The following is a 26866-nucleotide window of genomic DNA, read 5'->3' on the forward strand; positions in this document are numbered from 1 at the left end:
ATGAACATAAGGAAAGTTACACAGGATGTTAAGGGGGCGACTGTGGCTCAAGAGGTAGAGCAGGTCGTCCAATGATCCATGGGTCGGCGGTTCGAATCCCGGCTCCTCCTGTCTACATGTCGAAGTGTCCTTGGGCAAGACACTGAACCCCAAATTGCTCCCGATGTGCTGGTTGGTACCTTGCATGGCTTCCGCCGCAATCGGTGTATGAATGTGTGTGTGAATGGGTGAATGTAATGCATGTAATGCACAATCTATGTAAAGCGCCTTGGATAAAGGCGCTATATAAATGCACCATTTACCATTTAGTTAATGGGAGGGTCACAAGAAATCCCTATAAAACAATTTGCTCAAAGCTGACAATACACAAATAAAAAAAGACTATATACACTTTAAACAAAAGAAGCCTGTCGGCTGCCGTACTAATATTACCCACATAAAACCCCCAGGAAAGTGTTTCTTGTCTTCCAAACATTATTAAAATAAGATCTGGTTGCAAAAGGGGTGACGTGTCCCAATTGACTTTATTCAGACTGCGGCCATCTTGCTAACTAGGTGCAACTTCCCATTGACAGCCCATACATCCAAACAGAAACAGAAAAGTCCCATCTGATTGTATTAAACAACATAAAACTCGCCAACATTGCAGCTGTACGAAAAGCTTGAATTATCCTCTTTCAATCTGCAAAGTGTTTTCATAAAAATCCACTGTAGACATGTTATGAACACAAGTGATTCTTGTTATAAGTGTCGGAGTTTGGAAGCGCTCGTTGAATATCACTCAACGGCCCATGTGTACCACATGTTTTGAATTTGCACATAATGCAGGCAGCAGCAGGTGGTTGCTTTTCTAATAACGAGCACTTCCAAACTCTGATACTTAAAATAATCATCTTCAATGATTGGTCGATTTGCCTGTCTACTTCCTGATTGGTTAGTCTTTTCAACCAATGACAAAGCTTCTAGGAACATCTTTGAATGCAGATTGTGGCCCCTAGATGTGTCACAGAGACTCAATCGTTTTTGGGAGCGTTTTACTCATTGCTGTCTGAATACAAAAAGTCATTAAAATGTTGACATTATTGCTTATAGCAGCTTTAATCACAATTTGTGTGACAATGTTAATAAAGTAAAATAATGGTGACACAGCCCTGTCAGTGACTGTTATGACTTCCAAAGTGTCATCCTGTAGGCCAACAACTAAATGTTTCCGTTTTCTTTTCTTCCCCCCCCCCTGTCATTTCAGGTGAAGGTATACAAACTCTATGCTGTTGCCACTGCTGGGTGCAGTGAATGTTAGTAATTAACCTTTTGATTCCTTCTGCTGCTTGTGTAAGTGGGCTACATGCTACATGCTACCATACATTTGTTGTCATTCGTACCGTGTATCGTTTCAGGTCATTTGTGTGTGTATAATGCCAGTCCACATCACATGCCGCTATGGGCTATGTGATGGCTGTGGAGGCATGTGATTTATTTATCGTTTAAAAACGAAAAGTACAAAAACATGCACATCCAACCCATACTTGGGCAGGTGCCGAGCGGTGAGTAGTATACAAGGAAATGAAGATACTCACACACTGTGGGCTCCGATGCTAGTGAAGTGACTTTATTTGCACACAAAAAGTTGACTGTGACATTTCGAGCGCAATGCTCTTCCTCAGACTAAAGATGAACACAGAGGAACACATCTTTATACAACCCCCATTCATGATTGACAAGAGGGTTGTATAAAGATGTGTTCCTCTGTGTTCATCTTTAGTCTGAGGAAGAGCATTGCGCTCGAAACGTCACAGTCAACTTTTGTGTGCAAATAAAGGGACTTTAAAGGGACAGCATCTGAGCCCAGTGTGCGAGTATCTTTTATCGTTTAACAGAATTTACGGGAAAAGCTTTGTCACGTCACATCACATTATGTATGTTCTGTTCTAGTGTGTCTGTACTCTGTTTGTTTTCTGTGTCGAGTTATTTGAGTTTCTACTGTCTCCTTTCTCTTCTTTGCTTTTAATAAAGTTATTTGTTTTGGTTGTCTCAGAAAAAACACTCTTTAAAGTATTTTATTTCTCTCTCCTTGCCTATCTATTGCCCTAATTCTTCACTAGTGGACTGTGTGTGTACAAATGTGATGTGGCGGTATGTGATTTATGTCCGGTATCATTATGGTAGCATGTAGCCGTCACACACTAAAGTAGCAAATGGCTGATCTACAAGCTCACGATGCAAAGATCATCCATTATTGAATATTTTGTTTATATTTATTAACATATATTTTTGTTTTTTAATATATCGAACCAGTGAAGTTGTATAAACAAGAGCTTGTGACTAAATAATAACATTGGAACACAGATTATTATAATAATAATAATAAAAAATATCGGATCACAGGTTCTTTTTTTGGTCCAGAAAAGTAACTGTTTTGGACGTGCATGGTTTCTACCCGACCTTTCATCTTCTCTTCTATTCTTTGCTTTAATAAAGTTATTTGTTTTTGTGGTTTCAGAGTTTTTAATCGCATTTTGCTTTATTTTTATTATAAGTAATTTCTTTCTTTCTTGCCTATCTATCACACTAGTTCTTCACTAGTGTATGTGGTGCGTGATTCAGGTCGTGTCTCGCATACAGTTTCTCATTTGATTGGAGCTGTATCGTTTCACGTCATTTGCGTTGTGTCATTTGCCGGTAAAGCACCATCACGTCAGTTCACATCAGATATGAACACAGGCCCGGTATGTGATGTGCATTTATGTGATTATTTTTTTATTTCACAGCAATTGCGGATAGCTCGTTGCACGCCATACGAATTTTGTTTATTGCTGTTGTGTTCTAATGTCATATAGTGTTGTATGTTGTGTACTCATGTTCATAGTGTTGCTGTATCGCTGACAAATACTGGGGTGCAAAGAATGCTGCCGCCATTGCATAATGTATGTATGCAATTCTTTTGAAAACACTTTTTACATAATGTCAATTTTAAAATAAAAATGTAGGAAACATGGGACAACTGTCTGGAAAAAAATACTCGCTCCACAAAAACCTAAGGCCAAATGCTTGGGCGGAGACCAAGAAAATCTATTTATTTTGTTCATTTTCATAAAGCGCTCTAAGTGCTTAAAGTGAAAAGTGCAGCAGCAAACCTCTAGGTCATAAGACCATTGTTGGTGCTATATTATCAGATCTAATTTGTGAGTAAAGCTTCATCAAGTAAGCTCACATCACCTATGAACACAGGCCCGGTATGTGATGTGTGTTTATGTCTCGTATCATTTCACATTTGTGAGTAAGGCATCATCACGTCATCCCCACATCACATGATGAACATAGGGTTAGGGTTAGGTTAGGGTTAGGGTTAGGTATGTGATGTGGATTGATGTGATGTGTCTTTTATAATGTGCGAGTGAAGCTTCATTGCGTTTAAAGTTTGTCGGCCACAATATTAGATGGTTTAAAGCTCTGATTTGGATTACAGTGCCGGCTTTAAAGAGTCTCTTTGTCAAACCTCAACAAACACACCTTCACTTTCACTCCCATAGCCTCACTTCCTGGAACTTTAACCTCATGCACTTCCTGGAACTTTTGTACCTGCGTTCACTTCCTGGAACTTTTACTACAGGCGCTGCTTTCCCCCCCAAACCTCACCCTATGAGTATGAAATGAACAAGAACAACACTGAATGAAAGGATGTGTTCATAAAAACAAAACAAAACAAAACAACTTATAATAACTAATAACATTTAGGTATTAAATACTCAAAATTCATTTTCACCAATATATTCCCTTATTTATTTTCATATAGACCCTTTCACATATTACCTTTCAGTGTCACTGTTGTATATATTTTCATGATTGATGGTGCTTCTTTTCAGTGTGATGTCTTTACTATGCTGTATGTGCAGTAAAAAATGTTTTGCCTGTTACTATATCTTAATAGTTAACTGCTGTGCTGCCTTTGGAGACTGATGTCCCTCCTAGGATCCTTAAAGGTCTGATAGTATAGGCTTACTTCCAGGTCTGAATCCTAATAATGTATGTAGAGCAGAGCTCCTACTTCTGCCTCTGCCCATATGGATGACAGAATACATAATGGCATAGTAAGTATCAATACTGCAAAGTAGAACTACTCCGTTACAAGTAAAAGTCCGGATTTCAAAATGTACTTGAGTAAAAGTACAAAGGTTTTGGCATCAAAATGTACCTGAAGTACCAAAAGTAAAAGTACTCATTGTGCAGAATGTCCCATTTCAAGGCTTAAAATGTATAAACATCTTTTGAAAATAGCAGATCGACTACAAGCTCACAATTTGTCGCATTTATTTGTGACACATTGTGAGCTATAATAACGATCACCTGACGTTTTGGCCGAAACGTCAGTAGTGTCCTGGGTTAAATGGTGTTTTAACAAAATAAACACTGTTGGAGCAAAGACTGTGTGCGGACTTCTCCTTCTCTGTATGTATCTACCTTTTGTCCAGCACCAGGAACAAGGAACTAAATATGCGCAAGCCACCTGCTTTTTAAACACTGTAATAATAATCAAACTCTACAAAAGTAACTCAAGTTTTCAAATAAATGTAGTGGAGTAAAAGTACAAAATTTGCCTCTGAGATGTAGTGGAGTAGAAGTAGACGTAATTGGAAATAGGAAATACTCAAGTAAAGTACAAATACCTCACAATTGTACTTAAGTGCAGTACTTAAGTAAATGTACTTAGCCTATACTTACTTTCCACCACTGGTAATGGCATAAGGGCAGTCCACTGTGGCACAGCACTGGGTATAAAATGTAGCAACTGCACATAGGATTTGGAGAAGAGGGTGTTAGACAAGGGAGGAGGACAGTCACGATGGCTTCGCCACACACGCACCTGCTTTCATACCTGTACTTGACCTTGTTGCTATTGTTCTGTTCATTCGCTCTGTTGTTTTCCTCCTCCTCTAACTCGTCTTGTGATTCCCAGGCACAGTTCAACCTCAACCGAATTCACAAGGCCGGTGACTTTATTTTGGGCGGGTTGTTTGACATCCACTACTACTCTGTGTTCCCTGAGCCATCTTTCACCTCCAAGCAACAGGACCCCACTTGCTATGGGTGAGTGAGTATCACGAATACGGTAGCAAACAATTTCAATTCAATTCAATTCAATTCAATTCAATTCAATTCAATTCAATTCAATTCAATTCAATTCAATTCAATTCAATTCAATTCAATTCAATTCAAAGGGCTTTATTGGCATGAGAAAACATACGTTTACATTGCCAAAGCAGAAAGCACAATACAACAATACAGCAATACAATCAAAACAAAAAATATGTACATTTGAAAGTCAGAATCTTCAATAGATCAATTTCTATGTACCAAGATCACTGGATGCAGGTATAGTGCAGGAATATACACAACGATTAGTCTTTAGCAAACAAGAGAACAGGGAACGTGCGTTGATAGTTATTATACTGCCTTACAAAGACAACGTGCAGTAGCAGCATTTTTGTTGGACACAATTATTTGTCTCACAGGTCAAATATACCTCCATGATTTTGGGGGATAATCAATTAGTGCAGTGATATTAGTGCAATATCATCTATAGGCCTAATAACCCATTTTTGTCAATTGAAACACTGAAGCAATTTTTAATCAGTTTGATTCTTGATGTTCCGAATAAAAATAGCAAATGGGAAGTTGTTTCTGGCTGATGTTAGAGATGTAACATAATAGAGGTTGCTCAGGTTGGGATTGATGGACAAGCGGATATGTTTATATTGTATGATGTGAGTGTATTGCTGGCTATATATGCACACACTGAAAACAAGAAGAAGAAATATGTGGATTTTACCACCAGCAATTCGGTTTCTCTCTGCTCCCCTTAAAACATTTTTTGTGTGGTTGTTGTTTTTTCTTCTTTTTTCTTCTTTTTTCTTTTTCAGGTGGGCCGTTTCTTTTTTAGTTCTTATATTCAGGGATTCAGGTGGGCTCTGTGTTTTTTTGTAGTTTTCATATTCAGGGATTCAGGTGGGCTCTGTGTGTTTTTGTAGTTTTCATATTCAGGGATTCAGGTGGGCTCTGTGTGTTTTTGTAGTTTTTATATTCAGGGATTCAGGTGGGCTCTGTGTGTTTTTGTAGTTTATATTCAGGGATTCAGGTGGGCTCTGTGTGTTTTTGTAGTTTTTATATTCAGGGATTCAGGTGGGCTCTGTGTGTTTTTGTAGTTTTTATATTCAGGGATTCAGGTGGGCTCTGTGTGTTTTTGTAGTTTTTATATTCAGGGATTCAGGTGGGCTCTGTGTGTTCTTGTAGTTTTTATATTCAGGGATTCAGGTGGGCTCTGTGTGTTCTTGTAGTTTTTATATTCAGGGATTCAGGTGGGCTCTGTGTGTTTTTGTAGTTTTTATATTCAGGGATTCAGGTGGGCTCTGTGTGTTCTTGTAGTTTTTATATTCAGGGATTCAGGTGGGCTCAGACCATGGCCTTTGCCATCGCAGAGATCAACAGAAACCCCCGCCTGCTGCCCAGCGTCACTCTGGGCTATAGCCTCTACGATAACTGCATCACGCTCGGAGTGGCCTTCCGCGCTGCGTTGTCATTGGTCAGCGGGAGAGAGGAGGAGCGGTTTCGCTTGGACGAGAGCTGCGTCGGCTCTCCTCCGGTGCTCGGAATTGTGGGTGATTCGACCTCGTCGAATACTATTGCCATCTCTAGTATACTGGGTTTGTACAGAGTTCCCTTGGTAAGTTTCCTACTCTAACCCAGTTTTTTATTTTTTTTTACCCATCACCAATGTTATAGTGGATACAGTCGCTGTCAGGTGGAAAACTTGTTAGACCAAAACAGTTACTTTTCAGGAAATATGTCAGAGAATAACCTGTATTCCAGAGAGAGAGAGAGAGAGAGAGAGAGAGAGAGAGAGAGAGAGAGAGAGAAAGAGAGAAGGGTTGTGTGCTTAGTGATTACTTTCTGAAACTCCAAATGGCAAAGGCTACCACTAACTGTTTAGTATAGGCCACAACACAGCTTAATTTTGAATTGTAGCTTTGTTTTTTTTCCTTTTCTTTTTAGGCTTAAAGGAGAATTCCATGCTAGAAGACTTTCTTACCTTTATTTGTAGTTGTTACGTCCCCACCAAAGAGGTCCAGGTGTTATTTTGTGCAAAAGTGCATTATTATTTCCCCTAATATAAGCCCTCAATGGGGGTTGGGGTTTTGTGCTAATTCGCTTATTTCCATCGAAATAAGTAGTAAAGTGTGCCACTTGGGATACTATTTACATTCTTTTTACATTAGACAAAAAAATGATTTTTGAGGTAGGGGAAATAGCCAATAATGCGCTTTTGCACAAAATAACACCTGGACCTCTTTGGTGGGGACGTAACAACTACAAAGAAAGGTAAGAAATCCTTCTAGCATGGAATTCTCATTTAACCCTGTCTTATAGCTGCTAGCAGCTATATTTATTATTATTAATTATTATTATTTACTATTTCAAGCAGAGGGGTAGGGGATCTCTTTGAGCTGAGGTGGAGCGTGGCACAGCCTTGTTAGCATGTAAAATGTATATAATCATATTACCTGTTTTGCAGGTGAGTTACTACGCCACCTGCTCCTGTCTGAGTGACTGGAATCAGTTCCCCTCCTTCTTTAGAACAATCCCTAGTGTTCCTTTCCAGGTAATCCATGTTGCATTCTGCCTGCCCTTTGCTGTGTGTACAGTATAGGCCAGTAACTATCATCCAGAGATTAAAATAGGGTGCATTTTGCATCCCAAAACACAGTTTATAGTTAAGGGACGCAATAAAACAACGACCTCTGCATCCACGGGATGCACTACTGTACTACTGTACAGTTTTTTATTCTAGCTTATTTTGCTAGTTTTAGTTATAATAATAATTTCTTCTGTTTTCTACATAAATATAACTATATAAAATAAAACGGGAGTTAAATGCTGCAATTTGTAAAAATGGCAAAATATGACAAAATATGTCGTTGAAGTGGGACTCATAAACTGTCTGTGGGACTCATCTAAAAGACCATCCCTGCATCCCGGGACTCATTACATTGAAAATCTATTTACATCACTGATCATCACTATTATTTTCTATGATCACACGTATGCGTGCGTGTGTGCGTGCGTGCGTGCGTGCATATATACAGTATATACATATATATATACATATATACACGTGCAACAGGGCGGCGGTGGCTCAGGGGTAGAGTGGTTGGATGGTAACAGCAAGGTTGCCAGTTCGAACCCGGGCTCCCCCAGAGTTGCTGTCGAAGTGTCCTTGAGCAAGACACTGAACCCCTAATTGCTCCTGATGTGCTGGTTGGCGCCTTGCATGGTTTCCGCTGCCATCGGTGTATGTGTGTGTGAATGGGTGAATGTAATGCACAATCTATGTAAAGTGCCTTGGATAAAGGCGCTATATAAATGCACCATTTACCATTTTACCATTTACCTATAAGCATGTGTATGCCTCCATTCTTTATATCCAATCAGGTGCGAGCCATGCTCCACATTATGAAACGGTTCGGGTGGACCTGGGCAGGCCTGTTGTTCATTGACAACGACTGGGGTCACGACGCCGCCCGCATCTTCCAGTCTGACCTGAGCCAGTCCGCCCTGGGCTGTCTGGCCTACCTGGAGGCCCTTCCCTGGGACCACGACCCCGCCCAATACCAGAGGACCGTCACTGTGATGAAGAGGTCCACAGCTCGTGTGGTCATTGTGTTCGCCTATGGGAGATATGTGGACAATCTCATGGCCGAGGTTAGGGTTAATAATTATCCACTTAAGTCATTTTCTTCACTGTGAATAAATAGCCGATGTACAGGCTGGCTCGCCATGCGTTGCAAAGCTGACATTGTAGATCAGCTACTTTCAGCAAATGTTTAAGATACGTGCTAATTTAAGGATTCATAAGAATAGGTTGCAATTTAATTGCAAGCATTCATAATAGCTGATTTAATCATTTTCTTATGTTCATCAATAAAAAAAGGCTTATTTAAAAAAAACTCTTCTTATATTGTTGTAATGATATTAAATAGCATTTGTCTTGATAACTGAGAACATTATACGTATTATGCAGGTGCTCATTTGCATATGCAGTAAATGGTGTGTGTGTGTGTGTGTGTGTGTGTGTGTGTGTGTGTGTGTGTGTGTGTGTGTGTGTGTGTGTGTGTGTGTGTGTGTGGGTGGTGTACTGTTACTATATGTACTAGACTAGAGGTTTGGGCCAATACATTCCCCTCACACCTACATTGCACCACCAATCCGACCGATATGCCCATATACATATATACTGTATGGAGATGGAGATCTCAGTCCCTTTTATACCCATATTTGTGGAGAACTGGAGATCACTCGATAGTTGCTGGCCTATACACACACAGAAGCAAATGACAGGCTAAATGCATCTGTGCGTGTGTATTATATTTTAAGCCATTAACACTAGTGTCTTTGAGGTCTTTCTGACCCATTTTGAGATTTTTAAGTTGATTATCTTTGCCTATGAAACTCTCAGAAGGATCTCCTTCCACGACTTTTCTTAAATATTTGATTCAAATCATCTCTGGTGTCATTTTAGATTTTTAGTGTTGGCTATTCGAAAATAGCAGATATACAAGCTCACAGCGGGTAACTTCGTGCCACACTGCAAGCTTGTAGATTTGCTATTTTTGAACATTTTGTGTGAGTGTGAGTAGGAGGCATTTGTAGAATCGGCCTCAGGTCTTAAAAGGCTGATTGTATGTTTGTTTGTTTCAATACAACCAACAGGTGGTAAAGCAGAATGTGGCAGGCCTGCAGTGGATAACCTCTGCGGGCTCGACAATAGACACCAGGTTCCAGACTCCCGACTTCATGCCGTACCTGAGAGGCATCCTGGGAATTGCGGTCCGCCACGGAGAGATAGCAGGTCTGAAAGACTTCTTGTTAAGAATACACCCTGACACTGACCCTGACAGCAGACATGATGGCAATACCATAGTGAGTCTTTTGTTTAATAGTTATATTAAGCTGCATTTTACACACATGGTTAAAAAATAGTGAAATCAGCCGATATATAGTTCTGCTATTTTCATATTAGAACATGTGGATAATTGATTTATTGATATGTTTTAAAAAAAAGTTTGAGTTTTGAAAGAAATATAGCCTACATTTGCTTAATCGAAAAAGTGAACAATATAATGACAGCTAAAAACCGAATCGTCATGTTTCTCCAGGTGAGGCAGTTTTGGGAGCACACATTTCAGTGTAAATTTGCACCCCTTCCGTCAGAGTGGGTGGATGCTGGTGGAAGGGTGTGTACTGGACAAGAGGAACTAGCAACGGCAGACACGATACTGCTGGATGTGTCTAACCTCAGGGATGAGTACAATGTGTACAAGGCTGTGTATACTATGGCCCATGCCCTCCACAACATGTTGCAGTGTGTACCAGGAAGAGGGCCGTTCATTGGGCACAGCTGTGCCCGTTTGCAGACAATACAACCATGGCAGGTGTAATGTTAATTAACAGTTTGCCAAGCTGTTTCTAGTTTGATTCAAATATAGTGAATTATGTTGGCAAAAAAAAAAGCATGGGAAAAAAAAGAATGAAAAATTCTCCTTATAGTGATGTAGTGTAGTACTAATACCAATTGCTTGGCGGTAAATGTTTATCATTGTTTGGAAAAGTAACACTGTTGCACTTGCACACAAGCCTTTGGGAGGGATACTTGCCAAGTAGCTGATGCTCTTCGTAATTTTGCTCATTACCATTTCTAGCTTGTGTATTACCTGGAAAAGATCAACTTCACCACATAATTTGGTGATCATGTATCATTTGATGTAAATGGTGATGCTTTACCGATCTATGATGTCATGAACTGGGCATGGCTCCCCGATGGAAGCACAAAGGTTCACAATGTAGGTGTATACAAGAAGTCAACCTCCGCAGGTGAAGAACTCATCCTCGATGAAGACAGAATATTCTGGAACTTTGAATCCAACAAGGTCACTTATCAGCTCTCTAAAATAACTCATGTCAAGCTTGAATGAAATTTTAGTACTCTAGACTGTAATTGTTACAATTCTGTAGCCTCCTCAGTCAGTGTGCAGTGAGAGCTGCTCCCCTGGAACCCGTGTGGCCAGAAGGAAAGGGCAACCTGTCTGCTGCTTTGACTGCATTGCTTGTTCCGAGGGAGAGATCAGCAATGAGACTGGTAGGTTTACATTATGTAGCAATGTACTGCCGGCTATCCTAAGATGATACTAACTATATACGTATGTCTATTCCTTTAACCATGTCAGACTCTACAGAGTGCATCAGTTGTCCGGCGGACTTCTGGCCCAATCCACAACATGACCACTGTGTCCCTAAGAGCATGGAATTCCTCTCCTATCATGAGCCCCTTGGTATCTCCTTGACCACTATCTCATTGCTAGGCACACTTATCTCTACCATGGTCCTGGGAATCTTCATTTATCATCGAAACACACCCATGGTACGCGCCAACAACTCAGAGCTCAGCTTCCAACTTTTGCTGTCGCTCAAACTATGTTTCATGTGCTCACTTCTGTTCATTGGCCGTCCCAGACTCTGGACTTGTCGGCTGAGGCATGCAGTATTTGGGATCAGCTTTGTGCTGTGTGTCTCGTGTCTCCTGGTAAAGACTATGGTGGTGTTGGCTGTATTCAAGGCCTCTAAGCCTGGGGGTGCAGACATTATGAAGTGGTTCGGTACAATGCAGCAGAGAGGAACAGTTCTGGCTCTTACTTCCGTCCAGGCAATAATCTGTACAGCCTGGCTTGTGTCTGCCTCACCAACTCCTCATAAAAACATGCAATACCACAGTGATAAGATAGTCTATGAGTGTGATGTGGGATCAACAGTTGGTTTTGGAGTGTTATTAGGTTATATTGGTTTATTGGCACTCCTCAGCTTCCTCCTAGCATTCATGGCAAGGAATCTTCCAGACAACTTCAACGAAGCCAAGTTAATCACTTTCAGCATGCTGATCTTCTGTGCTGTGTGGATAGCCTTCATCCCAGCATATATCAGCTCCCCAGGCAAATATGCAGATGTGGTGGAGGTATTTGCTATTTTAGCATCTAGTTTTGGCATTTTGGTGGCACTGTTTGGACCAAAATGTTACATAATCCTTTTGAAACCTGAGAGAAACACCAAGAAGTCCATCATGGGTCGAGGTGGCACAAAAACATAGAAGCAGAAATTAAATGATATTACATTTACTATGTATTGTACAACAATAAATGTATATGGAAACATTTGATTGCTGATAACCTTTTAGTAGATTCAGTTGTCTACACCAGATTAAACCAAAAGCAGTAATCAGATTAGAGATTATATTATATTATCTATATCAAAAACAAAATTTAGTGAAGTTGATTACCCTCACTTAAAGATGGGTTTAAAATGTTTGGTGATGTTCTCTGTTGGTCAAAGTACTATGAGGCACATTGGTTACAATCACGTGGTGACACGGTGGTGTGTCATCAGGTCTGATTCCAACCCCGCCCCTCAAAAACATAACTCACATAAATAATGTTCTTATTGCACAATTCAGTACAACATATATCCCAGATGTTTGCATGTTTTCAGCCATTACATTTTTAACATGTCTAATGTGTTTAGAAACAAATCACTGAACTGTCTTTACAGGGTCTTGAATCTGGGCTCGGTATGCTTGTACTTTTTAAAGTTGCCTCCCAAGTTTGTACATAAATGCTCTCATTCTTTACACATGGATGGTGTGATTGTTTTCCCATGTCAATCACCTTCCCCTGTGGTCCCATGCTAATGGGACCACAGGTCATCAGGGAGGGTCATGTCTGTCATGTTTCACCGCTTGCTCAGAGAGGCTGGTGGAAGTGCCCGTCCACCATTGTGTAGTCTAAAGCTGCGTTCAGACTTGAATATATATATATATTCGCATCGGTTCGTCCCGTTTGTGTTGCGCCGCGCCCGTTTGCGCAATTCTCGTCTTTGCATTGACTTTGTATGTAATTGCGCCTCTCTAACCATCCAAGTCTGAACGCACCTTAAAGGACAACTTTAGTTTTTTTCAACCAAGGTTCATGTTTTAGGTTGTTATTAGAGAAAGTAAAAGATGAGTGTTAATTTATTTTCATTTGCTGCTTTCTTTTGTTTTAGCGATTTTAGCTATTTTTGACAAGGGGGCGGGGGCATTCGAACATGGGGCTAAATACTTGTTTTTTTTACTAAATAATATGGCGATTTATTTTTTTATTATTTACTATAGTCCTACTAGACCCCATGAAATTACAGCTGGCCACAAAAGATCATAGGATCTACTGAATATAAAGGTAGCCTACTGGGGGGAAGCCACACATGTGTGTGTCATATAGCTCAATATGCCAGTTTGACACATTCAGTAGATCCCGTGATCTTTTGTGGCCAGATATAATTGCTTGGGGTCTAGTAGGACTATAGTAAATAATACAAAAATAAATCGCTATAAACATTTGTAAAAAAAATACATATTTAGCCCCATGTTCGAATGCCCCCGCCCCCCTGTCAAAAACAGCTAAAATCCCTAAAACAAAAGAAAGCAGCAAATTAAAAATAACACTCATCTTTTACTTTCTCTAATGACAACCTAAAACATGAACCAAGAAGAGAGACCACATCACCCCCGTCCTGGCTTCCCTCCACTGGTTACCAGTGAAATTCAGAATTCATTTCAAATCCCTTTTATTTGTTTATAAAGCTCTGAATGGCCTAGCCCCTGCCTACATCACAGACCTGGTAAAATACCCCCCCACCACTAGGCACCTCAGATCCACAGACCTTGAACTCTTAGATGTCCCAACAACCAAGCTGAGGCTCAGAGGTGACCGTGCCTTTTCAGTTGCAGCCCCTAGGCTGTGGAACACCATCCCCTACTCCATCAGAACCTCCCCCTCCATTGACATTTTTAAATCCAGACTTAAAACCCTGTTTTACTCCCAAGCATTTGATTGCCCGTGACCTTGTTTATGTTTTTGTTTTGTTTTTTAATAGTATATTGTTTGATTATTTTTTGATAGTTTGCTTATAATCATGCTTTTGTCTGTAATTTTCTATCTGTGGTGTTGATGAAATGTCTGTACAGCACTTTGGTACAATGGAAATTGTTTTTAAATGTGCTTTATAAATAAAGGTGATTTGATTTGATTTGATTTGAACCTTGGTTGAAAAAAACTAAAGTTGTCCTTTAAGGGTTTAACTCCACCGCGGAAGGAAGAACTCTTTTTTCAACTCTTTTTCCGTGTTAATGTCTAGTGTAATGCAATCCTGGGCGCTACACTCCCTCTGCCAAACTCACTCCCTCTGCCAACCTGAACTCTGCAGTTCTTGCTTTCATTTACTTGCATACAGAGAGTTACAGGACCATGTGCAGTCAGTGTAGCAACAACTCAGTGATCACTGGAGTTGTTGCAACACTGACTGGCCAGGCCACGAGGGTCATCATGCATGTGATGTTTCACCACTTACTCAGAATGAATGACGAACCGTTCCATATAGTGGAAACTGGCTGACCATGACACCAGGGTGATCGTCTCCGGTTTCCTTTGAATAACTGATGACTGTCATCTTCTGAGTCAGACAGAGAGTAAAGGCTCATACATAGTCTGGATTTTCGGTGGTTAGGTGACCACCGAACTACAACATGACGTCACGAGCCGCGGTGAAGAGCTCACCACCAGAGCGGTGGTCACCCGTCACCACACCACCGAAAATCCAGACTATGAATAGGCCTTTATGCTCCCCTAAGTGGTGGACAATAGCGGTCCAGGGGGACCCCGAACCGACCTCCCGCCACTTCAACTAATGAACTAAAATCTTTAATAGAATTGGCTCGCGGCCAAACAGTTCCAAGTACAAGCACCATTTAAGGGCATGATATAAGCAGGCAAAGTGAACCTCAATTTAATGACATCACATTCTTGCAGGCAGTGACAGTAATATACCGTACTGTATGTGTTACTGTTACATGTTTTGTTTGGACAGCAGCTGTTGATGATTTACCAGCGTGAGCCATGAGACTTATACAATGAAGTATACATTACTCACCTAACGCCGCGGTGGTTCCATGTTTAACCCATTCTGGGCGGGAACCCCTTTAGGTGTTCTAACCCTTCTGGACGGGAACCCCTCTTGGGGTATTGTACAGTATGTACAGTATTCAAAAATGACAAAATTGATGCTGCTATATACGTTTTTCAGAAAACCTAGGTCAGGATTTAGAAGGCTTTTTAGAATCGGCTTCAGTCCAAAATGGGTTAACCTACTTCCAAAGTGTGTACGTTGTTTAAGTCACGGATGCATGATTTTCATCTATCTATAAATGCACCATGGCCCTCAACGCGGATTTGGGTGTACACCCAAATTTGGGTGTCAGATATTTAATTAGCAAAACAGCACCTGCACAAATCAGCACATGCATAGCATCGGCTTGTGTTGTGTATGATAGCAGACCTGAGCGCTGGTCAGCTTATATAAGGGGTGAATGCTCCTTTCCACATTTAGAAAGCAACCAGAGAAAGTTAAATCAAAATATTTAGTCAGTGTCTGTAACCATATACATCACAGAGATGCCAGGACTCAGCTGTCGTTTTTACCAGCCCCGGCTTCCACAGGAGGAGAATGTTGTGATGGTGAAGGTGAGGTCCATTGACGAGATGGGCGCCTATGTCAACCTTTTGGAGTACAACAACAAAGAGGGCATGATCCCACTCAGTGAGCTGTCACGCCGACGTATCCGCTCCATCAATAAACTCATCCGCATAGGCCACGAAGAGGTCGTAGAGGTCATCAGAGTAGACAACGAAAAAGGATACATTGATTTATCAAAAAGAAGAGTTACCGAAGAGGATAAGGCAAAGTGTCATGATAAATTCACCAAATCCAAAAATGTGTACAGCATCCTTCAACAAGTGGCTAATGGGCTTCAATACACCAAGGATGAAGAGCTGGAGAGCTTGTTTCAGCGCACTGCCTGGGTCTTCGACGAGAAATCCAAGAAGCCCGGATATGGAGCGTATGATGCCTTCAAACAGGCCGAGTCAGATCCTTCAATCCTCGATGGCCTGGACCTGACGGAGATGGAGAGGAAGGGGTTGATTGACAACATCAAAAGACGACTCACTCCGCAGGCTGTCAAAATCAGAGCAGACATCGATGTGCAGTGCTACGAGTATGAGGGGATTGATGCCATCAAAGATGCCCTGCGGGCAGGCCGCGCCTACTCGACGGACGCCATGCCTATTAATATAAACCTGATCGCTCATCCACGATTCATGATGACTACGACGACACTGGAGCACACAGAGGGCCTGTCTGTCCTCAAACAGGCCATGGCTGCTATCAAGGAGAAGATAGAGGAGAAGAAGGGCATTTTTGAAATCCAATTGGAGCCAACAGTGGTGACCGAGACGGATGAGAAAGAATTGGCCCGGCAGCTAGAGAGTCTAGAGAAAGATAACGCTGATGAGGTGGTGGCCCAGCAGCTGGAGAGTCTAGAGAAAGAGAACGCTGATGAGGTGGTGGCCCAGCAGCTGGAGAGTCTAGAGAAAGAGAACGCTGATGAGGTGGTGGCCCAGCAGCTGGAGAGTCTAGAGAAAGATAACGCTGATGAGGTGGTGGCCCAGCAGCTGGAGAGTCTAGAGAAAGAGAACGCTGATGAGGTGGTGGCCCAGCAGCTGGAGAGTCTAGAGAAAGATAACGCTGATGAGGTGGTGGCCCAGCAGCTGGAGAGTCTAGAGAAAGAGAACGCTGAGCTGGATGTGAATTATGACGCAGAGGAGACGTCAGCCAAAGCAGAGTCCATCCAATAGGCCATCATTGGAATATTCAGGGCATTTCCCCATGGGCTTGCCTGTGTAATCATGCATGTGGCCTGCACATTATCCCTCAACTCTGAGAGGGCCAGCATACAAAGGTGGAAAATGCGTGCTGCTGAACAGGACTCTTTAACTGCAGGGAGTATATAGGCTCTTGATAATTGTCTGAATCTGCTCTGCAACCCAACAGCATTTCCGTCTCTTTTTCAAGGTATACCTATATGCCAGCTCCTTGCCTTCCAGCTCCACTCGTTTCCTAACCTCCAGATCCAGCCACGTCTCTGGGATTAGGTAACAACTGATGGTTCCAGGTGTGGTGCGGTAGGGTGAGGATGATTGAGTTGTTCTTGGCATCCGTGCACCACTGGACAAACAGTTCTCTGGGAAAAGAGACAGACTCCGGATCTGTCTGGCTGCACAGCACCACCTTTGGGCTTGGTTGTATGCCATACATGAATGTGTAGGTCACTATGAACCTGATGTGCGGATATCACTTTATTAAGTTGGTATAAAAGGACATCCCCTCTGCCTTAATCAGAAATCAATACCCCAAAAAATTTCAAACTGATTAGAAGAAATGTTGTCTTTTTCAGAAAGAAGAAACTAATGATGGCCTAGTATCACCTCCGGTCCATCATGTTCCACAACATGATGGCTACGCATGCTTGCCACCAATGTTCCACTCTTTCAGGATCAAGCAAATGCCAGTGATCTGGATTTTGGAGTACATACAAGCCAGATGATCTTACCATACTATCCCCAGCAGTGCTTTGGCACTGGTTTCGGCAAGCCAAAGTTTCCAGTGCTCTCGCCGACCACCAGGTTGGCCGACCTAAAAGCACCCACCTTTACACAAATTTGACATGCTGTGTTGCATCTTTAAATCTATATGAATCTCAATGAATGATGATTTGTATAGCAAAATCCCAAAAGAACAGTTCAGAAGGTTACAGATGCATATTTTGATGGACCTTAGCCCACAATCATCTTTACTGTACATGACATCACCCCACGACAATCAACACAGAATTCACATTAATCCAAATGTGTAATCACACACACTACATACCAAGTAGAAAACTGAGAAATAAAATATGGAACACAGAACCCAAATGGGGACAAGTACAATCTTACACAATAGGATTCACTCAATAGAGCGAAAACAGAAAGAACACTAGGATATGGATCCCTGAGGGACTCTGATCAAATAGATCAGTGGTTTTCAACCCTTTTCATATCAATTCAAGGCCCATTATTTATTCGGCATTTGAGCCGCGGACCACCATTTGATGACATTTAGCCTCAGAAGATTGTGTCCACAATTCCATGCTGTATTGATGTTGGTACCATAGGAGAGATAACAGGCAAACGTTGGCCAAAATAATACTTCTACATTCTCCAATGTTGTAGACTTCTTGTAAATTAAGTAATGCAGATTGAGAGTGTGAAATGAAACCAAATGGACCCGTAAGAGTTTCATTTTACGCTGGTTGTCGTCACTGGTTGTCGTCACTTCTTGAAAACCACTGATGACAGCAGTACTATCTATGCACTTCCGAACTGTTTGTCATATCCCCGTGCCAACCAACACGCATTTCTTAGAACTCGTGGAGGATCCCTAAGAAACCAAGTGATGAAATGGTTTCCTGTTGGCCAGTAGCTGCCTGCCGGTCACATGCATGACACTTCCTCACTGTTCATTCATTGCGTCCCCACGCCCCACATCCTCACATCATTTGGGGGAAGGGGGGGATCTAGTAAGCTCTCAATGCCTCGCAGTCGTTGTGGGCTTGTAGATCGGCTATTTTCACAGTATCTCTTTGGAACCGAGTCCAAGTGCTTATCCGCGGCTGTAGGGCAGAACCCTTGTATCACCACACATATTAGACAATAAAATGAAAACAGTACATGGTACAGTAAAGCACATTTGGTCCAAAAGGACAGCAACGAAGAAAGACCTTGCTTCTATTCGGATCCCAATCCCTGCATGCATTCATTCACAATAACAATAACAACAACAATTGAGATATCTAAAAAAACATAAAATCTTTGTACAGGTTGGGTAGTGTGTGTGTGTGTGTGTGTGTGTGTGTGTGTGTGTGTGTGTGTGTGTGTGTGTGTGTGTGTGTGTGTGTGTGTGTGTGTGTGTGAGAGAGAGAGAGTGAGTTATTGGGTGTGTGTGGGTGGGTGGGTGGTGTACCAGTAGTTGCACTTCTGCTTTTCCAGGCCATAAGTATCAGACACTCTTCAAGCCTGTCACATCACTAGACTGCACTGAGAAGAGGAGAGAGGAAGATTTAATTATACAATCATTGAATCACAGTCATTCATTCATTCATTCATTCATTCATTCATTCATTCATTCATTCATTACACATCGAGTCTAGTGTCTATAGTAAAAATGGTGTCCTGTGGAATCCTGCTGAAGATTGCTGTGATAATGCTGGTGACTCTGGTTGTCATGGCCTCAGCCGGTGAGTTACATGAGTATGCAGTAGTATAGCAGTATGTGTACGGCATGTACAGTACAGTACTATGCCTAATATACTCAGTGGTGGAAAGTAACTAGGTACATTTACTCAAGTACTGTACGTAAGTACATTTTTTTAGGAATTTACTGGAGTGTTATGTTCAATAATGTTTTACTTCTACTCCACTACATCTCAGAGGCAAATATTGTACTTTTTTTACTCCACTACTATGTATTTGAAAACTAGATACTATTATTATTACAAAACATAACATTATCCATTTATATAACTTGGCTATTTGAAAACAGCAGATCAACAAGCTCACATTATGGGTATGATAACCATCTATGTTATGTGTCATTCATAGCAAAATTACCTAACCCTTGATCCATGTGTTTTCCTACAGCGCCTGAGAAGCTAGCATCTTGCTGCACTACAGTAAGCAGACAGGAGATCCAAGAACCTATCACTGGATACATGGTCCAGAAGAAAAACCTGCCATGTGTCACTGCTATCATGTAAGATAATCTATCTATCTATCTATCTATCTATCTATCTATCTATCTATCTATCTATCTATCTATCTCATGTAGGATCTAAACTGTTGTGTTCTTGCAGTTTTCAGACAGAGAAAGGAGTGTTCTGCAGTCAATTCAATGCTCGCTGGGTGCGACAGACAATCAAAAACTTTGAGTAAGTTCATTATTTAAGTAATTCATTAATTCACTCACTCACTCATTCAAAATAACTATCGTTCACTAATTCCCCCCCACTCCGCTTAACCGTCACTGTTTCTGTATCGTTTTCTTGACAGGGCGGCACGCAGGAATAACGCCAAGCCTACCTCCCCTCTCTCCACCTCCTCTTCTACTCCCTCTCTACTCTCCCTCCTTACCTCTTCCTCTTCTCCCACCTCCTTGCCTTCGACCTCCTTGCCTCCTACCTCATTCTCCTCCTACTCCTCCTCCTCCTCATCATCCCAGTGAGGTCTACAGTCGTACCTCAGCTCAGCGGGCCAGCGGACCAATAGCGCGCCGCGCTGGGCATCACCTATGCTCTTGACTGTCTACTCTAAACACAAATGCTGGAATTTGGCAGAAGCGGAAAAAAGAGAAGTTCAACCGCGCCCCACCGTCCTCTCCCTCTCCAGCCAATGACCTCAATCCAGCAGGCAACCAGGAAGTCAACGAGGATGAATCAGCATTTCTGTTGAAGCAGCATGTGAATGAACGTGTTGAAAGCCGAGTGCTATTAATGATACTTTCAGGGCCATATTTGTGACATGATAGGTTTGATAGGTTTTAAATTATTAACACAACACTAGTCGGTGTTTAATTTATTCTCGGTGCTCGGTAAACCTGTAAGAATGTATTTATTAGATTTATTTATGGAATGAAATGATGTTGTTATTCCTGTTTTTATTGTGTTTCTAAGCTCATTATGTTATTTATGAAACCAACTTAAAAAGCGTATAGGGTAAGTGAAATGTATTTGTTAAAATAAGTGTAAAAGCTCTATATCCTTGTTATTGCTGTAGTATCTGTGCAGTAACAGGAGTGTCTGTGTCTCAGGGGGAGTTGTGAAAGTGAGGGACACATTCAAATAATAAATAAATGAAATGTTTCACATTTTCATCGTTTAATTTCTTCATATGAAAATAGAAGATCAGAGCTATACACTGAGGTATAACTTGAGTTACAATATCCAATCAGGAGAGAGAACCCATATAAGCTTATATTTTTTACAGTGTGTACTGTACATATTTATTTGTTTAACTTCCAATTTTACTTATTTATCATGTATCCAATTATTGATCCCGGAGACCCCTGGTACTGAACAAACATAGCAATTAGGGAATAAGAGCTATTTAACACTAATCATATCAAAACAATATCACTTACACCCCCTTTAATCTCTACTACTTCTATTCTGTCCCCTGAGTGTGTGGCTCCACGAAGTGACAGATAGGCCTATAGCTAAACAGAAAGGCACTGATAAAGACTTGACCAGACGTGGACGTAGAATAGGCCTATCTCACAGCCCGCTTTCCACGCCCACTTCCGGTAAATAGTGGTGTCTTTAACATGAGCATTTACACGTTTTTTTCTCTGGAGAATCTAAGTACATTTTCTAATGTAAAAATGTGACAGACCAATATTATTATGAAGCAAACAAGATGGTAAATCAGGTCGAACAGATAGAACAAACCTTACCTTGAGAAAACAAAAGTTGTAGACTTCTTAAATTACCTCTGTTAACATGTAAGGTCTATGGAGTGACGTCACGCTATCACCACTAACCCCGAAAGGGGGCGTATTTAGGGGGGCGGGGAAATTCTGTGAGATAGGCTTATTGGAGGTTGAACTGAAGAAACTGAATACCGAGAGGGGAGAGATAAGTGTGTGGAGAAAAAAAATAAAGCACAAGTTGTAAATGACTATGATGATCTCTCTCCTCCCGGCTCTGCTGTAAAACGGTTTGAATAATTGTGCTTATCAATAAACAGAATACAAATTAAAATAAAGAATTGGAGGTTGTTTACTTCACACTTCTTCATCAACTTGTTTACAATGCTGAAAAAATGCAGAAATTTGTGAAACTGAAAATAAATGCACAAAAAAGCTCTCAATAAAACAAATGTAATGCCTAGATTCTACTTACAGCTAAACAAGAACACTGCACTACAAATGACAAGGCAAGCCATAGTAAATGGCATGGTAGGCAATTGACCATAAATCTCATAAATGTAAAATAAAACAGCAAAATGTGCATCATTTCATTATTCTTAAAGATGAAACATGTAACATAAAGTAAACTCACAGACAAAGCTTCTCCAATGGCTCAAAACAGGTGGATGGCAAGCGATTAAATATACTGGAGCATATATATGCAGATATGTTCTGAGGTGGTACTGTGTGTAAAAAGGTTGAGAACCACTGGTGTAGATGTATTGTAGACAGAGCATAGCATACAGTACATACTTTTGTAAATATTTCTCCCATGTACAGTACCTTTGACCTGATTCATTTCTATAGCCCTATGTTTTTGTTCTGCCTTGTTTGTTTTTGTTCTGCTCACTGCACTACTGTATTATATTGTGATATGTTCCTTGTTTTTAATTTGCTTCTATTGTTGTCTCCACCAGGCCAAAGGCATGGGGAGAGAGTATGTTTTGCACTCCGTCCGTGTGTGTGTGTGTGTGTGTGTGTGTGTGTGTGTGTGTGTGTGTGTGTGTGTGTGCGTCCGTCCGTCCTTCCTTCCTTCCGTCCGTCTGTTACCAGCTAATCTCCGGCACCGTTGGCCCGATCCATGCCAAACTTTGCACACACACTCCCTGGATGCCAACGACGAACCTCTGCCCCAAATATTCCTCAACGGCCTGTTATAGCGCCACCATGAGGCCGATTTAGGCAAAACACATTTCTGTAGATTACTCGTACGCATTTTATCCATACATCACACAATTCGGTATACACTATCTCCATAGTCATGTGATCAACACGGATCTGCACCATTTCCCATCTTCCTTCCTGATTCGCTTCCAAAGCTCACATGATTGGTCCGTTTCGAACAAAATGCCACAAATCACAAACACAGTGTGCAATTTCCGTGAAATTATACACGCACATTTCCACTAGGCTGAGGACGACATGACACAATTTATTTTCCAAACCAGCCTCATGGTGGCGCTATAACAGGGCAATTCCTGTTTTTACCTATAACTGCATCGTTCTGTGTACAACTTTGTATGCGCACTCCCTAGAGGCATGGAAAAACATTTTCCCTGCATCCCTCCACATCTGCCGGTTATAGCGCCACCATGAGGCCGATTTCTGCAAAACACATTGTTTATATTAGTCGCACAGATTTCATCCAAATCTCATGCAAATCGGTATACATGATCTCTGTAGTCATGTGATCAAGACGAGTCTTTTTGATTTCTCAGATTCTACACTGATTGGCTAAGATTGCCTTCCAAAGTCTTCAGGAGTGGCCCGTTTTGTACAAAATGCTGCACATGTCCTGCTCATCCAGAATTCTATCCTCAGAGATGCTATGAGTGATCTGACTCTGCATTTCCTCAACACAATGAAGAAAATTGTTGCAAAAAACAAACAAACATGTTTATATCACTCCTAAACATTTTGCCAAACATCACACACACTCCTATCCTCCTGGTGGAGACCTGTGCCCAGAAGGGCACTTTTTCTAGTTTATACTGTGTTAATTGTTCAGCACCTTGTAACTTTGTTTCGAAAGGTGCTTTATAAATAAAATGTACTTACTTACTTACTGTGTTTTCTCAACAAAAACAACAACAAAAAAAGCTGACCAGCAGGAAGTAAAGCCTTGCACATGTGATCATAACTACCAATAAGAACAGGGGGAACATAGAGCACATTTAACTGACAGCAGTCTTCAAAGCAACCACTAGATGGTGGTAAATACTCTTTCCTTCAAGTGACAAGACAACTTCTATTCTCTCAGAGAGTCATCCCTAAACATTTCATAATTGTACACGAAATAAATGAAGATCATTATTATTTTGTATTTTGTTTAGCTCTGTGTGATATGATCACTTAATGAGTAAATCCCATGACAATACAAGGGTATCCAGGCTGGAGGACCCCAATACAAACGTCCATCAGAACTCTGAAAATGGTCTCTTTTCATAGTAATAAAGGTTATGTATGGTTACACAAACTCTGAGTGTAAAAGTGAAACCAATAAGTGTCCATTTGGTTCCAGTACAGTCTCAGTCAAATTAACACTGTGGGTTTGGGAGTGCTGCTCCCAAAATTTAGCAAACTGTCTCAAATGGGGGTCGGGCAGCCCTATAGCCTAATGCATATCACCGGGGGTCCTTGAAATTTAAACGTTTGTATAAGTATTTTCATACTTATGGGTTTTTCATAGTGTGTTTGGAGATGAAGCGTTTGGTGAGCTTCAATTTTTAGAACTTCAGAGCATATTTGTCCCTGGCTTTCATTTTCATTACATTCACACACCAATGGTGGCAAGCTCATACTGACCAACTCATTAGAGGCAATGTGGGGTTCAGTGTCTTGCCCAAGGACACTTTGACATACAGTATGTAGACAGGAGGAGCCGGGATTCAAGCTGCCGACCCATGGATCATTGGACAACCTGCTCTACCTCCTGAGCCACAGCCGCCCGCCCCAGCCACCCCATTAAAAGGTCTACTTGTGGACACCACATTACTGAACCTGTGATACATTAGATACCTGCCTCACAATTCAATTAAAAGGGCTTTATTGGCATGAGAAAACATACGTTTACATTGCCAAAGCAAAAAAAGTGGAACAATACAATCAAAACAAAATTGATGTACAATTGCAAGTCAGAATCTCCAATAAATCTAATTTCTATGTACCATGATCACTTGATGCAGATAGTGGAGGAATACACACAATGATTAGTCTTTAGGGTGGTTGTGTTCCATTTGATATCCTTCTCCTATCACAGCAGCTCACGAATCTTGCTGCTGTGTTTGCACATTGTTGTACTTCACCCAGCAGATATGGGAGTTTTTCGTCATTGTCTCCACCAGGCCGAAGGCATGGTGAGAGAGTATGTTTTGCACTCCGTCCGTGTGTGTGTGTCCGTCCGTGTGTGTGTCCGTGTGTCCTTCCGTCCGTCCGTTACCAGCTAATCTCCGGCACCGTTAACCCGGTCGATGCCAAACTTTGCACACACACTCCCTAGATGCCAACGATGAACCTCTGCCCCGCATTTTCCAGAACGGCCTGTTATAGCGCCACCATGAGGCAGCTTTTCACATTTGTTACCTAAAACTGCACCGATCTGCGTGAAACGTTGCATGCACACTCCCTAGAGGCCAAGGACAAACCTTTGACCTGCATTTTCCGCATCTGCCTTTTATAGCGCCACCAGGAGGCCGACTTTTGTAAAACACATTTTTGGATATTACTCCTCCAGATTCTGTCCAAAAATCTCACAAATCGTTACACAGTATCTCTATGGTCATGTGCTCAAGTCGGATCTGTCCGATATTTCATATTCCACCCTAATTGGCTATAATTGCCTTTCACAGTTTGCAAGATTGCCCCGTTTTGAACAAAAGCCTCAAATCATGAACACAGCATGCAATTTACGTGAAATCTTTCACACATTTTCTTACTAGTTCTTTATTTCAGTTACTGGGCTGGTCGTAAGTATTCGTTTGCCGTTTGGTTTCTGGTTAGTTTAGTTCTTATTTTGTTTTGGTAGTTTATGGGGAGTCTGGGGACTCCGACATGCACATAGTGCATAGCTCCCTCCCCAGGCTCCCCCACTTATTAGTTTACCAGCCCATATCTTTGTTAGGTAGGATGCCTAGGTTTTGCGTTTATCGTTATTATTGTTTTCGGCATTTATTAAGTTAACCCCTTTATTTATTCAGCTATTCAGTGTTTCCTTGTGTGTTGCATTCCTGGCTTGTATGGGGTTCAGTGTCTGATATGTATTGCCCGATTTCAATTTTAAATACATTTGTTACATTTTTGGGTAAACTTTTAACCTTGGTATTCGAGCCAATTTTAAAGGGCCGTAACACGCCAGTTATCTCCGTATTTGGGCGTAAGGTTTTCAGCCCAAGTCAAGGTTGTAATGGTGTGCGTGTTTCATCCTCCTGTGCCGTTCTGTCAACTTAACTATGCTCAATAAAATAAATACTTTCATTTGGACTGAGCTCAGATTGCACTTGAATAGAGCACCGAAGTATGGGTTTTTACCTGGGTTGGGTTTTTATTTGTTTGAGCGGTGCTGGCCCCTCCTATGCACAGCTGTGTGTGTGTGTAGCACCGAATGTGATGACTTGATTGGCTGATTTGATATGATATCGCCGTACATCATCATCATCTTGATGAAAGGCACCGCTCACTGTATGATGATAAGAGTTCCGCTCACTTCACATGAGTGATTTTCCCCCCCCTTTTTTAACACCTGGCTTTGTGTGTTCGGCCTGTGACGTCACGTGTAGCTAAGTCTATGGACTTTGTATGACGTCGTGTGTGGCTAGTCTATGGACTTTGTATGGTGTCACATGTGGGGCTAAGTCTATGGACTTTGTATGACGGATATTCTTCTGTAGGCCTACATCAAATTACCAAATGGTAAATTACGTAAGTGGGTGACTTCATCATCATACATGTCATCAGGACAGAAAAGCGCCTCTTACTTCACACAAGTGTGATTTTTTTTCTTTAACCCATTCTGAATTTTCTGTGTGTGTGTGTGTGTGTGTGTGTGTGTGTGTGTGTGTGTGTGTGTGTGTGTGTGTGTGTGTGTGTGTGTGTGTGTGTGTGTGTGTGTGTGTGTTGCAGTGACGGTTCAGTTACCCCACAGTTCGGTTCGTACCTCGGTATGGGGGCCACGGTTTTGGTTTGATTTTGGTACATGTTTTGCATAAAAAGAACAAGAAATTTGACTATTCCAAAATTCTCTTATTTTGCTTATAAGCATAAGTATGACAGTTTTGAGAGCCTTGATGACTCTAATATGTAGCCTATATAAAACACTTCAAATGTAAACATTTTAAAC

At 41.4% G+C, this 26866-nt stretch overlaps 3 protein-coding genes across 3 annotated transcripts; all 3 read left to right on the forward strand.

Moving 5' to 3' along the window:
• Positions 1 to 12190, forward strand: LOC306913239 (extracellular calcium-sensing receptor-like; the record flags this gene model as incomplete). Its single annotated transcript, XM_079489829.1, has 7 exons — positions 1 to 54; positions 4955 to 5085; positions 6442 to 6718; positions 8485 to 8754; positions 9763 to 9972; positions 11065 to 11188; positions 11277 to 12190. The coding sequence occupies 7 exons, from the start codon at positions 1 to 3 to the stop codon at positions 12188 to 12190; spliced, it is 1980 nt and encodes a 659-aa protein (XP_079345955.1).
• Positions 12191 to 15584: 3394 nt separating this feature from the next.
• LOC306913240 (eukaryotic translation initiation factor 2 subunit 1-like) lies at positions 15585 to 16826 on the forward strand (the record flags this gene model as incomplete). Its single annotated transcript, XM_079489830.1, has 1 exon — positions 15585 to 16826. One exon carries the CDS (start codon positions 15585 to 15587, stop codon positions 16824 to 16826), a length of 1242 nt encoding a protein of 413 aa, XP_079345956.1.
• A 2367-nt stretch (positions 16827 to 19193) lies between these two features.
• Positions 19194 to 20289, forward strand: LOC306913241 (uncharacterized protein; the record flags this gene model as incomplete). The annotated part of the gene is made up of 4 exons (XM_079489831.1): positions 19194 to 19306; positions 19710 to 19821; positions 19922 to 19996; positions 20118 to 20289. Exons 1-4 carry the CDS (start codon positions 19234 to 19236, stop codon positions 20287 to 20289), a joined length of 432 nt encoding a protein of 143 aa, XP_079345957.1. The 5' UTR covers positions 19194 to 19233.
• Positions 20290 to 26866: the final 6577 nt, after the last annotated feature.

The sequence above is a fragment of the Electrona antarctica genome (genome assembly GCF_951216825.1).
Source record: "Electrona antarctica genome assembly, chromosome: 20".
Lineage (NCBI taxonomy): Eukaryota > Metazoa > Chordata > Actinopteri > Myctophiformes > Myctophidae > Electrona > Electrona antarctica.